This window comes from Sycon ciliatum, chromosome 1, assembly GCF_964019385.1.
Source record: "Sycon ciliatum chromosome 1, ocSycCili1.1, whole genome shotgun sequence".
NCBI classification, from domain to species: Eukaryota; Metazoa; Porifera; class Calcarea; order Leucosolenida; family Sycettidae; genus Sycon; species Sycon ciliatum.
The window spans coordinates 82,325,600-82,340,708 of record NC_088643.1 but is presented as its reverse complement, the minus strand read 5'-3'; the positions used below and the strand labels follow the sequence as shown (position 1 = coordinate 82,340,708).

General features: G+C 51.0%; 1 protein-coding gene across 1 annotated transcript in view; it reads left to right on the top strand.

The window, feature by feature from the left end:
• Window positions 1-803: 803 nt before the first annotated feature.
• LOC135805866 (uncharacterized) overlaps window positions 804-15,109 on the top strand; it is a 28,221-nt gene continuing 13,915 nt past the window's right edge. The window contains exons 1-8 of the mRNA XM_065319985.1: window positions 804-1,086; window positions 1,832-4,474; window positions 7,930-8,101; window positions 9,374-9,871; window positions 10,599-10,804; window positions 11,199-11,954; window positions 12,210-13,772; window positions 14,281-15,093. Coding sequence (XP_065176057.1) covers window positions 1,039-1,086; window positions 1,832-4,474; window positions 7,930-8,101; window positions 9,374-9,871; window positions 10,599-10,804; window positions 11,199-11,954; window positions 12,210-13,772; window positions 14,281-15,093 — 6,699 coding nt within the window. The 5' untranslated portion in view covers window positions 804-1,038. The remainder of the gene's footprint in view (window positions 1,087-1,831; window positions 4,475-7,929; window positions 8,102-9,373; window positions 9,872-10,598; window positions 10,805-11,198; window positions 11,955-12,209; window positions 13,773-14,280; window positions 15,094-15,109) is intronic.

Here is a 15,109-nt window from a genome sequence, read left to right as displayed (position 1 = left end):
ACACACACACACGTGCGCGCGCTCGCGGGCGCATGCGTGCACACACACACACCGTTGGCCATTTGACACCCATCGCCCGAGCCGATGATAGCGATGCTACAGAAGAAGCCATAGCAACTTGTGCTGGGACACACACACATACACGTGCGCCCACACACCCACACACTCACATATGCTCATACATGCACGCACACACACATACACACAACTGCAGTCACCAGCGCATGCAACTAGGCCACGACCATGCATTCGGGGCAAATATTCGGGGCAACGCAGCTGCTACCGCCGTTCACGCTGGCCAGTACTAGTGGCGTTGCTCATATCAATGAAATCCGATCGCGCAAGTCAAGTACGTGTCACATGTATTGTAACTATGATGTAATCGTTTGCGTCCATGCACCTGCAATCCTGCACCATCCCGCCCAGCCACTGGCACTGTTTGCAGTGAGACGGTCTAACTCTAAGGTACCAGTATGTACGGGTATGAGCTCATCTTTGAAGGTTTCGCTACCGTCCCGGGAGTTCCCCTTTTACCCCTGTCAAAGTTTCGGCAGGATCGAAACTGAGAAACGACACGAACAACAGCCGTTTGCGCTGTGGATGACTGACATGTGATTTTCGCTCGAGCGCAGCATGAACGTAACGCTCACGATCACAAAGACACGGAGCTGCGGAGAAAGCTACTGAGTACTGTACAATCATACTCATAGCCTAATGTTTCGCGCTGCAGAGACTAAGTCGATATGTACCGGTATGCCTGTTGTACGTTCCCAGGAACACGACTGGTCGCGAGGCTGCTCGACACGCCACACGTAGATCTACACCAGTATAATTATTTGGCAAGCGAAAGTTCTGGTTCATTAGGCATTACTTCTTCGATTGTTCCGTTCTGGAGTCAGTGGAGAGGGAAGCTAGCTAACCGAATCATCACCGCCTGCAGGCTATGGCTGATACAGCCGACGCAGACAAAGAGTAGTCCTGGAGCGAATCCAGGGAGATCTGGAGAATGATGCGGTAGACGCTCACTGAGTGCCGATCATGTCACAAAGTGCAAGTGATCCAGGTGGGCAGCGGTCTAACTCTAAGGTACGGCCTGGGGCTCTCTGTTTTGAAAAAAAGAGATGCTATAGCTGTCCTCATATTGCCTGAGCGTATTCGCCACCGCAATCGTAGTTATAGACAGAATGATGCATTGGCTAGGGAAAAGAATTCAGGCAGAGAAGATTACTATCTGATTAGTGCACAGTCACTGAGTGTAGCGACAGAGAGCGGCATGAGTATCGCTTGTGTTTTGCCTACACAAGTTACTGTAGAATGGCTAATTTCAGCGGGTACAATTTTTAGCGTTTTCTGAATCAGGACCAATTAGCGATGAATATGTTAGCGATCTGAGTTTCAGAGTAAAAAAAAGAAGATGACTGGTACAGTACTGTACATGTCAAATTTTGTTTTGGCGCAGGAAAACCTTAGCGAAAACACTCCTTTCGCTAAAATCGCTATAATATCACCGGCGTTATAATAAATTAGCCGTTTTACAGTACTTATAGCTGATTCTGATAGCCTACAATATCCGAATACATGTACATGTATAAGTTATAGCACGGCACATACAATATAGCCGCCCTGGCATAAGATTGACTTATGGATTTTGAGGTGGTGCTGTCACCGCATACTTCAAGATCTTCAATGTATGAATGTGACCGTTTCACTTGTTACTTGGACTTGGACTAGCTGTATGCATTTCCACATCGGGTAGGTAGCAGTTATGTGATACAACCATACACAATAGGATGTTCACAAGTGGCATACGCTTGTGTTGTGTTTTGTACAGCCCGGCGGGCCATCTACACAGCAAGCAAGCCAGACAGGTGCGTCCAGCACCGCCACGAATTCAGCAGATCCCGATGCTGCATCGGGTACAAGCGATTTCTTTGACCTTAAGCGCAGCTGGGGTAAGGCTGCGGACATCCAGCCCAACCAAGCCCATCCAGCGGCGCATGACTATCGCTATGGAAACCAGCGTTATCACCATGGTGATGTGCAGTACGACAGCTCATACTATGCAGGCATGCCTTCTCAGCAGGCAGCAGCTGCAGCAACAGCAGGAACAGTAGGTGGATATGATGAAGGGCTGGGTCTAAGTGCACCTCAGTACCAGTATTCCCAGGCCAGATATGGCCAGCAGGGAGCAGGCCGTCAATATGCTGCAACACAACACTATTATCCCCAAGCTGGGCATCTGCCGTCACATGGTAATACCTCGTATCACCAATACCCGGCCGGCTCAGCGTATCATCATCAACAGCAGCAGCAGCAGCAGCAGCTGCCCCAGTACATGCCAGAGCAGCTAGATCTCTATGGGTATGGGGCCACTGCTCAGCAGCAGCCCCATCACCACTACCAGCAACAGCAGCAACACTACCATCAGCAACAGCACTATCCTCATCAGCAGCAGCAACAACAACAGCGCACGGCGCACACAGCTCAGGGAGCCGGTGGTGGTCGTGCACCAGCGTCGGGCACAGGAGATTGGTGCGATCTGTTCTCGCAGCTAAAAACGTCCGAAGTGACAGCCACAACAATGCAGAATACATCCACTACCATATCAGCAAGGGATAACAGCGTGACGTTCACAACCACTACGACGAAAACAGTGACAGTCACGATGACACCTTCTGCTAGTTCGAACACAAGATCAATAACTTCGTCAAGCTCTGGGACGAGTGAGTTTGACTCATGGTCAGCGCACGCCCAATCCTTTTCCACGGGCTCATCGGATAGCCAGGCTTGTGAACTTCCCAGTGATGTAAAACAGAAGAGAAGCTCACTGGAGTCTGTTGGCAATGAAACAACGACAGTCAAAACTCAGCCGCCATCTCAAGCAAACAGCCGGAGCCGCATGATGTCAGCCACATCTCAAGGAAATGCAGGAGGCAATCCAGTGGAGGGCAGCACTCGTGGAACAAGTACGGTCCGCGGCTCAGCCGGCCAAAATGGACGCGGTAACAGCGGACACAGCAATGCTTCAGACAAGGTGTATGGTGGAGGCGGTGTGGGTATTGGCGATGCAACTAGCCAGATGAGTTACATAGAGAATAACAGTGGCACTGGTAATGGTCATGACACACACTATGTGCAGTGGCAATCAGCTCCGGACAATGGTAGCTTGCCTTCTCTGGTCACGAGTGACAAGCAACCTCGAGTGCAACCAGCCTCTGCCCGGGTACACGGCTCTCGATTCCAAGGCCTTGAAGTAGAGGAAACACCTACTGCCAGTGCCGAGAGCCAGGCAGAATCAATCAGTAAAGATACATCTGGGCAAGCGTCAAGAGGTGGAAAGGTGGCAGCGGAGCCCCACATATCAGACATGTCTCAGCTAGCAAGGAAATCTTCTGTAAGGCAACAGGCAGCCCAGTCCGCTTCAGCCAGTACAAAAAAGAAGCAAGGCAATGCTGCCACTGGCGGCAACAGCGGTTCCCGTAAGCAAGCAGAGAAGTCAACAAGCAGCAGCAGCGCTAAGAATGCGTCTGCTACAGCTAAGTCAGTCCACGCTGGGAAAGGTCAGACACAATTTGACAACAATCTACGCGGAGTATTCCAAACATCCAGCAAGAAGACCCCAGCTAAGCCTGCACCACCAGCCAACGAACCGAGCAAGGAAGAAACGGCTCGGCTTGCGTCGACTCGTGACTCGGCACCAAAAGCCCAAAAGTCCGGTGTTGACTTCGCCTCCAACTTGAGAGCACACTATGGGTCACCTGAAAAGAGTACCTCGTCCACTACTACAGCCAGTGAGGGCAAATCTAGTACCCAACAGAAAGAGAAGATGATTCCCGAAAAGAAAACATCTGAGCGAGCTGGTGAACATGGCACAGAAAAGCCGGTGAGTAGAAAACTGGACATGAGCTCATCATCTGCAGCAGCACAAACAGCCGACAAAGCAGCTGCCCCTGTCACCACTGCTACAACAACGCCAAAACCTACTGCTGCACCTGAAAAGGATCATACTGAGCAACCATCACGACAACAAAAGACCAGTGTGGCTGGCAAGCCTCGAGACCCGCCGAAAAAGCCTGGTGATTCAAGCACAGACAAGGGCGCCGTTCAACAAGGCACTAAGAGCAACTCCTCAGTGAAGACGCCACCTGACCCGCAGCTCAGACAAGCTGCACTCCGTGAAGATGATCCACACACAGTGCATGGCCCGGTGTTTGAAGACATGCCTGTGACATCAACACCAGAGGAAATCAAGCGGTCTAAGGAACTCGTGCTTGCTGGGAATGAATTTCAAAAGCAAGGTCAACTTCAACCAGCTATTGATCTGTATACTCAAAGTTTTGAGCTGGCTCCTGATTCAACGTTTGCGAAGACTACACTCTACAACAGATCGTCCTGTTGGATTAAGTGCCAATTCTTTGAGCAAGCTTTGAACGATGCGCATTCGTGCGTTCAAATCGATCCCTATTACGTGAAGGTATGTTCCCACGTGTGCTCGTAAAAGTTTATCTGACGCACGAAGATAAATGTATATGGCGTACGTAGATAAATGAAAATGATTTACAGATTTTTGAACACAAGCTAGCGTCAAGAGAAGGCTAAATAGCATTTTTCATTGGAAAGCAGCTACAGCACGTGAAATTTTATTGCTTGCAAGTCCACTGTCCACAGTGCTCTCTGGGGTATGTTTGCTTGAGCAATGGCACAGCCCTTTTTGAGCTTTTGAGCAACTCATCAATTCTTTCTTGCAATTCCCAGCCCGGCCACAGTTCATTCAGAAAGAGACCATACATAAGTCAGAAGTTGAGCTTCTTCTGATTTGCATGTGTGGGGTACTCTTCCAATTGTGTTTCTAAGGTCAATTCATGAGTTGCTGGTCCGAAACCCATTTCTGGCATAATTCGAATCAAGTTTCGAGCCTGATTGGTTCAGGTTTGAAAAGCGGCAAACATCAATGATTTCAGAAGGAACTGCAGTTTGAAAGTGTGTTGCTAGATACAATGTCTGGTACCAAAATCGTGTGTGTGACACATCGCATAGCTTTCACCATGCACAATGGTATCACCAGGATGTTACAGACAATCCGGCACTTCACCATGACGCTTTGGCAGAAAATCATCTTGCATCTCAGTTCTGGGTGCGCAGCATGACCAGACCATGCTTTTAGTCAGTGCTGCAAAAATCAAACCTCGTGAGTCAGTTAGCGCTGGACACTGCACAATCCCAGCCCTACGAACACTGCATAGGCTTTGCAGTAGTCTAGTCCCAGTGCTCACTCACTCCTGATCCTGGGTATTTGTGAGCACGACTGCACATGCTGACTACGAGTGTTGGAAAGGTTATGGTAGCCCATGGTCTATTCTTATCACAAGGGCAGGCGGTGTTAGCCAAGGGCAGGAGGTGCTAGCCAAGGGCAGGATGTGTTAGCCAAGGGCAGGAGGTGTTAGCCATGGACAGGAGGCATTAGCCATGGGCAGGAGGTGTTAGCCAGTGGCAGGAGGTGTTAGCCAAGGGCAGGAGGTGTTAGCCAAGGGCAGGAGGTGTTAGCCATGGGCAGGAGGTAATAGCCAAGGGCGGGAGGTGTTAGCCAAGGGCAGGAGGTATTAGCCATGGCCAGGAGGTGTTAGCCAAGGGCAGGAGGCGTTAGCCAAGGGTGGGAGGTGTTAGCCAAGGGCAGGAGGTATTAGCCAAGGGCAGGAGGTGTAAGCCAAGGGCAGGAGGTATTAGCCAAGGGCAGGAGGTGTTAGCCATGGGCAGGAGGTGTTAGCCAAGGGCAGGGGGCGTTAGCCAAGGGTGGGAGGTGTTAGCCAAGGGCAGGAGGTATTAGCAAAGGGCAGGAGGTGTAAGCCAAGGGCAGGAGGTATTAGCCAAGGGCAGGAGGTGTTAGCCAAGGGCAGGAGGTGTTAGCCAAGGGCGAGAGGTGTTAGCCAAGGGCAGGAGGTATTAGCCATGGGCAGGAGGTGTTAGCCAAGGGCAGGAGGTGTTAGCCAAGGGCAGAAGGTGTTAGCCAAGGGCGGGGGGGGGGGGGGTGTTAGCCAAGGGCAGGAGGTGTTAGCCATGGACAGGAAGCGTTAGCCAAGGGCGGGAGGTGTTAGCCAAGGGCAGGAGGTATTAGCCATGGGCAGGAGGTGTTAGCCAAGGGCAGGAGGTGTTAGCCAAGGGCAGGAGGTATTAGCCAAGGGCAGGAGGTGCTAGCCAAGGGCAGGATGTGTTAGCCAAGAGCAGGAGGTGTTAACCAAGGGCGGGGGGGGGGGGGTGTTAGCCAAGGGCAGGAGGTGTTAGCCATGGACAGGAGGTGTTAGCCAAGGGCAGGAGGTGTTAGCCAAGGGCAGGAGGTGTTAGCCATGGGCAGGAGGCATTAGCCATGGGACGGAGGTGTTAGCCAAGGGCGGGAGGTGTTAGCCAAGGGCAGGAGATATTAGCCAAGGGCAGGAGGTGATAGCCAAGGGCAGGAGGTGTTAGCCAAGGGCAGGAAGCGTTCGCCAAGGGCAGGAGGTGTTGGCCAAGGGCAGGAAGCGTTCGCCAAGGGCAGGAGGTGTTAGCCAAGGGCAGGAGGTGTTAGCCAAGGGCAGGAGGCGTTAGCCAAGGGTGGGAGGTGTTAGCCAAGGGCAGGAGGTATTAGCCAAGGGCAGGAGGTGTAAGCCAAGGGCAGGAGGTATTAGCCAAGGGCAGGAGGTGTTAGCCAAGGGCAGGAGGTGTTAGCCGAGGGCAGGAGGTGTTAGCCAAGGGCAGGAGGTATTAGCCATGGGCAGAAGGCGTTAGCCAAGGGCAGGAGGTGTTAGCCAAGGGCGGGAGGTGTTAGTCAAGGGCAGGAGGTATTAGCCATGGGCAGGAGGTGTTAGCCAAGGGCGGGGGGGGGGGGGGTGTTAGCCAATGGCAGGGGGTGTTAGCCAAGGGCGGGGGGGGGGGAGTGTTAGCCAAGGGCAGGATGTGTTAGCCATGGATAGGAAGCGTTAGCCAAGGGCGGGAGGTGTTAGCCAAGGGCGGGAGGTGTTAGCCATGGGCAGGAGGTGTTAGCCAAGGGCAGGAGGTGTTAGCCAAGGGCAGGCGGTGTTAGCCAAGGGCAGGAGGTATTAGCCAAGGGCAGGATGTGTTAGCCAAGAGCAGGAGGTGTTAACCAAGGGCGGGGGGGGGGGGTGTTAGCCAAGGGCAGGAGGTGTTAGCCATGGACAGGAGGTGTTAGCCAAGGGCAGGAGGTGTTAGCCAAGGGCAGGAGGTGTTAGCCATGGGCAGGAGGCATTAGCCATGGGACGGAGGTGTTAGCCAAGGGCGGGAGGTGTTAGCCAAGGGCAGGAGATATTAGCCAAGGGCAGGAGGTGATAGCCAAGGGCAGGAGGTGTTAGGCAAGGGCAGGAAGCGTTCGCCAAGGGCAGGAGGTGTTGGCCAAGGGCAGGAAGCGTTCGCCAAGGGCAGGAGGTGTTAGCCAAGGGCAGGAGGTGTTAGCCAAGGGCAGGAGGCGTTAGCCAAGGGTGGGAGGTGTTAGCCAAGGGCAGGAGGTATTAGCCAAGGGCAGGAGGTGATAGCCAAGGGCAGGAGGTGTTAGCCAAGGGCAGGAAGCGTTCGCCAAGGGCAGGAGGTGTTGGCCAAGGGCAGGAAGCGTTCGCCAAGGGCAGGAGGTGTAAGCCAAGAGCAGGATGTGTTACCTAACGGCAGGAGGTGTAAGCCACCTCAAGTTTTAAATCAGTTCAGCATGGTGATTTGAGGGTGGTGCAATTTTCCTCTGCATTGTCACCGATACACTTCCCCAAGACAGGTCAGGCACCTTATACCAGATGGGTATTCTGGTGATAGAAATATCCCTCGCTCAAACTGGGAATCTAGCACACAATTTGTATTTCAAAGCTACTGCAGTGAATTGGAGTGACTTCGTGTGAGACCGCTTAGACTATTACTTGAATACCGGTATATCTTGGATTCGGTTATTTCTTTTAGGCCCACCAGCGCAGGGCTGATGCAGCTCTGAAGCTGGGACGTATCGGTGAGGCACTGACCTATCGCTTAGAGCAGTACCAGGCTATGGAGAATGGGCCAGACTACTTCTCTCTCGAAGACTTCAGCACTACGCTGCATAAAGCTGTGGTGATTGCTGCACTGAGCCGCTCAGGTAAGCCAATGGCACTTCTTAAAGGGGAAGTATACCCTAAAATCAAATTTTCACCAGTTGTAGTCTTCGGGGTACTGAGTCGAATGGTCTTGGTCCGAGGAAGCTGAGACGCTCCCTTCCTTCTTTATTCCCAATCGAACTCGCGCACTTCCATCGAAACTGGGTGACTGCGCCCTACTAGATGGGGATTTGTATGCAAAATGTCACTAAAAGCGCCATTTCGTTCTTATAAAAGCACGGATGACCGCGATTGGCCCATATGTTGTAGTCTTTTGGACGCTGAGTCGACTGGTTTTGGTCCGAAAAGGCTGCGATGCAGCGTTCCTCGTTTATTCCCAATCGAACATGGTTGAACAAGCGGTTACGTGCTCCTGCGTACACCAGTCACCTGGTCACCGTGCCTGCAGGGTACAACTTGCTAGCCTGTTTGACCTTTTTTGGGTGCAGTCCTGTCACTCGAGTTGAACTCGAGTTGAACCTTGGTGTGAAAGTTGTCACCTGCTGGCGTGGTGACCAGGTGATTTGGGCACCCAGGAGCACGTGACTGCTTCTTCAACCATGTTCGATTGGGAATAAAGGAGGAACGCTGCATCGCAGCCTTTTCGGACCAAAACCAGTCGACTCAGCGTCCAAAAGACTACAACATATGGGCCAATCGCGGTCATCCGTGCTTTTATAAGAACGTCAGAGCACTTTTAGTGAGATTTTGCATACAAATCCCCATCTAGTAGGGCGCAGTCACCCAGTTTCGGTGGAAGTGCGCGGGTTCGATTGGGAAAAAAGAAGGAAGGGAGCGTCGCAGCTTCCTCGGACCAAGACCATTCGACTCAGCACCCAGAAGACTACAACTGGTGAAAATATGATTTTAGGGCATACTTCCCCTTTAAGTTCTATTCCCTTTTAGCTTTTTCGTCTTCCAACTGGTCTTTCCGGCACTGGGTTTCTAGTTTCTACACTGTCTTGTTTGTAGTGTTCCTAAAGTATGCGTGCTGCAGCTCTAGAGCCATGCACTGTTTACTTGAGAAGTTGGAATGACCTGAGATACACACACATGCATATGCGATTCAAGTGTGAAGTGTCACTCAGCATATTATGGTAAGCAGCTTTTATTTACGGATGTATGAAATAATTGAAAGTAAATACTAGTATATCAAAGCTCCCTTGCAGGAGAAGTCATGTCAAGTCTGAGAAGGCATGTTCACATCAGTGACTTTTAGTATTCACCAGTCACAAGTATAACCACCTCTGCATTCTGTGAATTTTGTCGCTCAGATGGATGCTTCAAGGAGCTCTGTTTGGATAGCAGTCTTCAGAATGAACAACACTTCGCGATGGTCATCGAGCATTTCATCAAGAATAAGTCGTGGGAACAGCTGGCGTATCTGCTGGCTGGGTCGTCCGGAGTGGACACGTTAAACAAGCGCAAGTACCAGGCTTCACCATGTGGCATCCTGCGCCATTTTCCTCGCTTGAGGATAAATGACGGGCGCAGGCTGTCCGTCACCGATCTCCTCTCCAGTGGCAGTAAGTTTAGCAGCCGCACTGTACTGCATCAGCTGCACCTGCTCGGCGCTAATTGGAATGTGCCCAACGCACACGCTGTGCATCCGCTACGAGCAATCTGGACAATGGCGCCGTTCCGAGAAAAGATCTTCTTGCTTCTCCTGGAGTGGGGTGCAAGCCCTCCAACAATATTCGGCGAGCCACCATGTGCAGATGTGTCTCCACTCCATGCTGCAACGCAGTTTGCACTCAAGGCAAAATCAGGTGGTAAGTCGACTCAGTATGTTGTCCGTACTGGCCATTCAGAAAATAATGATATTACATCTTGCTTTTGACCATAAATGGGTCCATGATTGACTTTTTCCAAAGTGCTTTTTCCATTTTTATTCATTGCTATCTTCCCAGTATATATATTTTTGATATGTATTTCTCCAAAAGGTGGACCATAACAGAGCCATTCTTTCGGCCGGGTTTAGCATTGATAGTTGTGCAGATATGCTGGTCCGAAACCCGTTTCCGGACTAATTAGATGTGGGTTATTTAGCCTGATACAAACTAAATCGGATTTGAAAAGGGCCTAATATCAATAATTTGTGAACGGATTGTAGATAACGCTCTCATGTGACATGAGCTGAACTAGTCATAACTGAAAGCTTTGCAGTGCAATGCGATGTAGTTCCACGGTATTCGTGATCATCGGGCAACTAGGAATTGCCGTGGTCTGGAGGTGCAGCCAGGTGAGACCCTGCTGAATGTAAAAAAATACTTCAAGTCTTTATCAGGGACCTTTGCCATCCATTCTGCCTCGCGGTAGTCTTAAAGAGAGGTATGTTCAACCACTGTATACTAGCTCCGCCAGTCCGGGAAATGATTGACTCTGGCACTACATGGTACACCCTGTGCGATGTCCACAGCTTCACTGAGTGACTGGACAAACAAAACATAAACAAGCGGCTCTCTTTTCTTGATCTTTGCTTCACTCTCCCCCATGCAGGCTTGGAAGAGCTACGTCGTATGCTTCAATTCATGTCCCGAGAGAAGGAGAAGACGAGTGACTGGATATGCAACAGTCGCAGGGAAAGTCCCTTTGATCTCGCCTGCAGAGGAAATCGCCAGGAAATCGGTGTCAAGGTGATTGAGGAGCTGGCAAATGTGACTTACGGCATCGACCCTGTCAAGTTTGATCCACCTCCAGAGCGAGTAAGCATGATTGATAGCTTTCTGAACTTCAATTAAATTTTCTAAAAGTCACCTGTGACCAGTATCTGTGCAGATCGGGGCTGGGCCTAGACACCATATGCATCACAAAGAACATTCTCCAGTGTATCCATCTACTGAAGTATTTCTGGAAGAATGTCATGGGATTTCTGGTGTAAGAAGTTGAAGCCAAGCATGCAGTTCCTGTCCAGGTAATTTCCTCGAGGTCCCTTAGCCTATTGATAGCCTACCATGCCTGCATGTGTACAAGACTCCATCATGAAGCAATGGAGGCGGCAAAACCGGGAAGGAATGCACATCTGTAAGACCCCGCCATCGGTTGCTTTCAAATAATGCTCTTATATTTTTGTTGTTGTTGTGTCCCATTGTTTCACAGGTACTAAAACGGGGTGATCACCGTGGCAGGGTTCTAGCTGAAATGAGAAAGAAATGGAATGAATGTCACACTGATGAAGCTAAGTTGAAGGTTCATCCTTCAGAGTCCAGTGCTAGTGCAGCACAAGTGACACTGGCTGAATCAAAGGAAACGACGGAAGGCAAACTTGATCATGCCATCAGCGTTGACACTGTCAAAGCCAAGACCAGCAATGTCAGCATTGACACCGCAATGGTCAAGACCAGTGATAAAACATCAGAGGCTGAAGCAGAGGTGTCGGAAGGAGCTGAAGAAGCCGCGATCTCAGAACCAGAGAAAACAGGACTGACAGCTGGGTCCGTGCACGAATCGAGCAAGCAGAAGAAGAGGAAAAAGAAGAAGGCAAAGAGGCAGGCTGCAGCGTGGAGGAGTGCCCTAGCCACTACACCGAGCAAGCATGTAGCTACATCTCCGTATGCTGGTGCAAGTGTACCGGACACTGTGGACGCACATGCTGAGAACGGTGGAGGCAGATCCGAACTGCAGCAAAGGCACGTCTACAGCAAACCAGAGTTTCAGCGATCGCAAAGTGGAGGAAAGCCAGATCGGCAGGCACATGAAAGAACCACATCACAGGCAGACACGTCTTCCCATCCAGAACTTCAAACCCAGACTTCAGTGAAGCCCGTGGGAACAAGGAAGACAATGGCAGCGGAGAAGGCTATGCTGCTTGGCGACATCCTATCTGCTATCAAGACTATGAAGGACTATGCTGAGGTAAGCAAATGTTCTCTGAGGACTGGGTTATCTACATGTTCTCTAAGGACTGTCTTCTGCACTGGGGGTTATCTACATGGGAACTGTATACACGATCAGTGCATTGATAAACGTCCCCCAAAACCTGTTGCCAATAGGAAATGTGAGCAGAACAAGACTGAACGCGGTCACTTTGTGCTTTGCTGGAGGAAGAACGTTTTCCCTTATTGCATGTGCTCATGAGTGCGTGAATTCCCGTTGTTCTGCTTGCCTTAGGAACGCCGCGATGAGTATGGTGTTCAAGAAGAGGAGGAGGCTGAGGCAGTTGATTGCACGGCACAAAGTGAGGAGCAAGCAACCGCTGACGATGACCTGCACGAAGATGACCAGAAGCTTCTGGAAAAATTCAACAAGGGTGCGTGGGAGCTGCAGTGCAGTCCAGAAGTCATATTCCAACTCAAAGACAAGGCACTGTCTGCTGGCACACGACTGAAGGTCATCCGATGCTTGGCACAGCTAACTACTGGTAGCTGGCCACAGGTGGCATGCTGTCCAGTGGAGCTGGATGACGTGGATAGCTCCTGTAATCTGTTTACCTGGAAAGTTGCGGATGAGAATGTCGTCATCATCTGGCAGAAATCCGTGGCTTTCTCACCCCGTCGCTCCGACCTGTCTGTCGTTGCGAGTGCTGAGGATGTTGACAGAAGTCGAATGGTCTTCACTGAAGTGTTGCGGGTGTGGGACGTACTAGCATCCGACGGTGACATCCAGAGGCGCTTGACGCACATTTGCCAGTGCCATAAGCGAGGCAGCACATCAGCAGTGGAGAGAACACTGCGACATTGTACCGGCGTAATGGAAGCAATGAGACACAACGGTGCTGTCATTCCCAAGGTGTTCTCGGACACTGGAGCAGGCACCCCTGGTAAAGCCAAAGGAATGGTCAAACTCCATGCTCCTGCCAATGCTGATGAGCAAGAGTATGATGTGTTGAAGTTCTACGCAGTGACCACGCCATTGGCTAATGCTCTCGTTCGCCGCGAGCAACTTACCCCAACCAACTTCCCGTTCTTGATCACTCCAGAAGAGCAAGCATACGTGTGCTGCAGCAATACTGAGTCAATGCTCCTTCTCGGACGCAGTGGTACCGGTAAAACTACGGTCTGCCTCTACCGAATGTGGTATCACTTTGAGCAGTACTGGATGAATGCATTCAAGAACAACACTGGTCCAACATTGCCGCGTGTGTTGAGACACCTTAAAGACAGTGACAACGATGGCTATCACTATGATGGCTATGATGCAGACGATAACCTTTACGAGGATGGCAGCGCTGCCAACAGTGGAGTTGGTGCTGAGGCTGATGCCCCTGCACCTGAAATCTATGACGATCTGCATCAGGTCTTTATCACCAAGAATCCGATTCTCTGCAAGCGCATGCACCGCAACTTTGCTCAGCTGATCCAGGGCTCAACGGATGAGATCTCTGAGACGCACGACGCCAGTCTCCCGCTGCCATCCTGCTTGCAGGATCTGATAGGCCAGCACTATCCGCTGTTCCTGACTTCACGTCAATGGCTTGTGCTGCTGGATGGCTCCTTGCCGGGCCACAGCTTCTTCGAGCGGCGGCATACCCACGGCCCACCGATAGACAACACCTTTGCAAGCGCAGACCAGGATGGTAATGAGGTGGTTGAAGATTTGCCGGATGATTGTGATGATGGCTTTGACCAGTTCACAGGAAATGGTGCTGAACAGGAGGAGCAAGAAGGCAATGCAGCCCAGGCAGATGTGGAAGATGAGCGTGTGTCCGTTCAAAGGCGAGAAGTTACATACCATGTAAGTTACTTCTTGCTAGCGTACTAGCACTAGTACTAGCGGGACGTCGGACGGTATTTTAGGGTGTTATGGTCAGCCATCTGTAGGACGATTACAGCGCCCCTGAAATAGGCTGTAACGCCATCAAGAAGATTTTGCATTGAATGCTCTGAACAGCTGAGGGGCGTAAAGAGGTCGACTGCCGCAAAAGTGCAGCTTGCATGGTCTGCTAACATTCCTGATACTTGACTGACTCAGTGCAGGCATGAGCATGTTAAAAACCTTCCACACAGCAGACTTTCTCCAACACCACTCTACTCAATGACTGTGTAGGACTGGGGAAGATAAAATACCAAAATCAGAAGATAACTCTGTGAATGGCGCAGTGGAGATTATGGTCGAAATGCCTTCAGTTTATCATTCCTTTTTCCAAGACGCATTGATACGTGCAGCTTATTAATGCGAATAGAGCATTCTGTGAAAGGGAACAGTGCTTATGAGTGCAATGCTGTCTGTGCTTACTGCACAGGTCTTTGCCACCGAGCTCTGGCCAAAGATTGCCAACAGCAAGATTCGGGAAAGGTTCCATCCGCTGCTTATCTGGTCAGAGATCAAATCCTTCATCAAGGGCTCCTTCAAAGCTCTGACTTCCAGCACCGCGCAGCGTAGCTACCTGAGTAAGGATGAATATCAGCAACTTGGCAAGAAGATGGCGTCCAACTTCAGTGGCGATAGGTCGCTGGTGTATGAGGTGTTTGAGCGCTACAGAGATGAATTGCAGCGGAGGCGTCTATACGACGAGTGTGACCTTGTGCACAGTATTTACCAGCGACTGGCAGATCCTGGCTTCAAGATGTCAGATGAGTGGGCTCTACACCGGCTCTACGTGGACGAAGCTCAGGACTTCACACAAGCTGAGCTGGCAATCATCTTGAGAGCAAGCCAAGATGCCAACAAGCTCTTCTTGACTGGCGACACAGCGCAGAGCATAATGCGAGGGGTGCACTTCCGTTTCAAGGACCTGAAGTCACTCTTCCACGATGAAAGCACGAAGATTGGCACCGCCCCGTCGCATCATGCCGCGGCTATCAGGGTACCACCAGTGAAGCACCTTGAGTACAACTATCGCTCTCACTCCGGTGTCCTGGGCATGGCAGCGAGTGTAGTCGACCTCCTATCGCGCTACTTTCCACAGTCGTTTGATGAGAACTTGCCACGGGACAAGGCACTGTTTGATGGGCCAAAGCCAGTCATCTTGCAAACGCACTCTGTGGCTGACCTATCCATGGTTCTGGCCGGAAACAAACGCAGTGGATCTCACATTGAGTTTGGAGCTCGCCAGGTGAGTAGGCTATTGT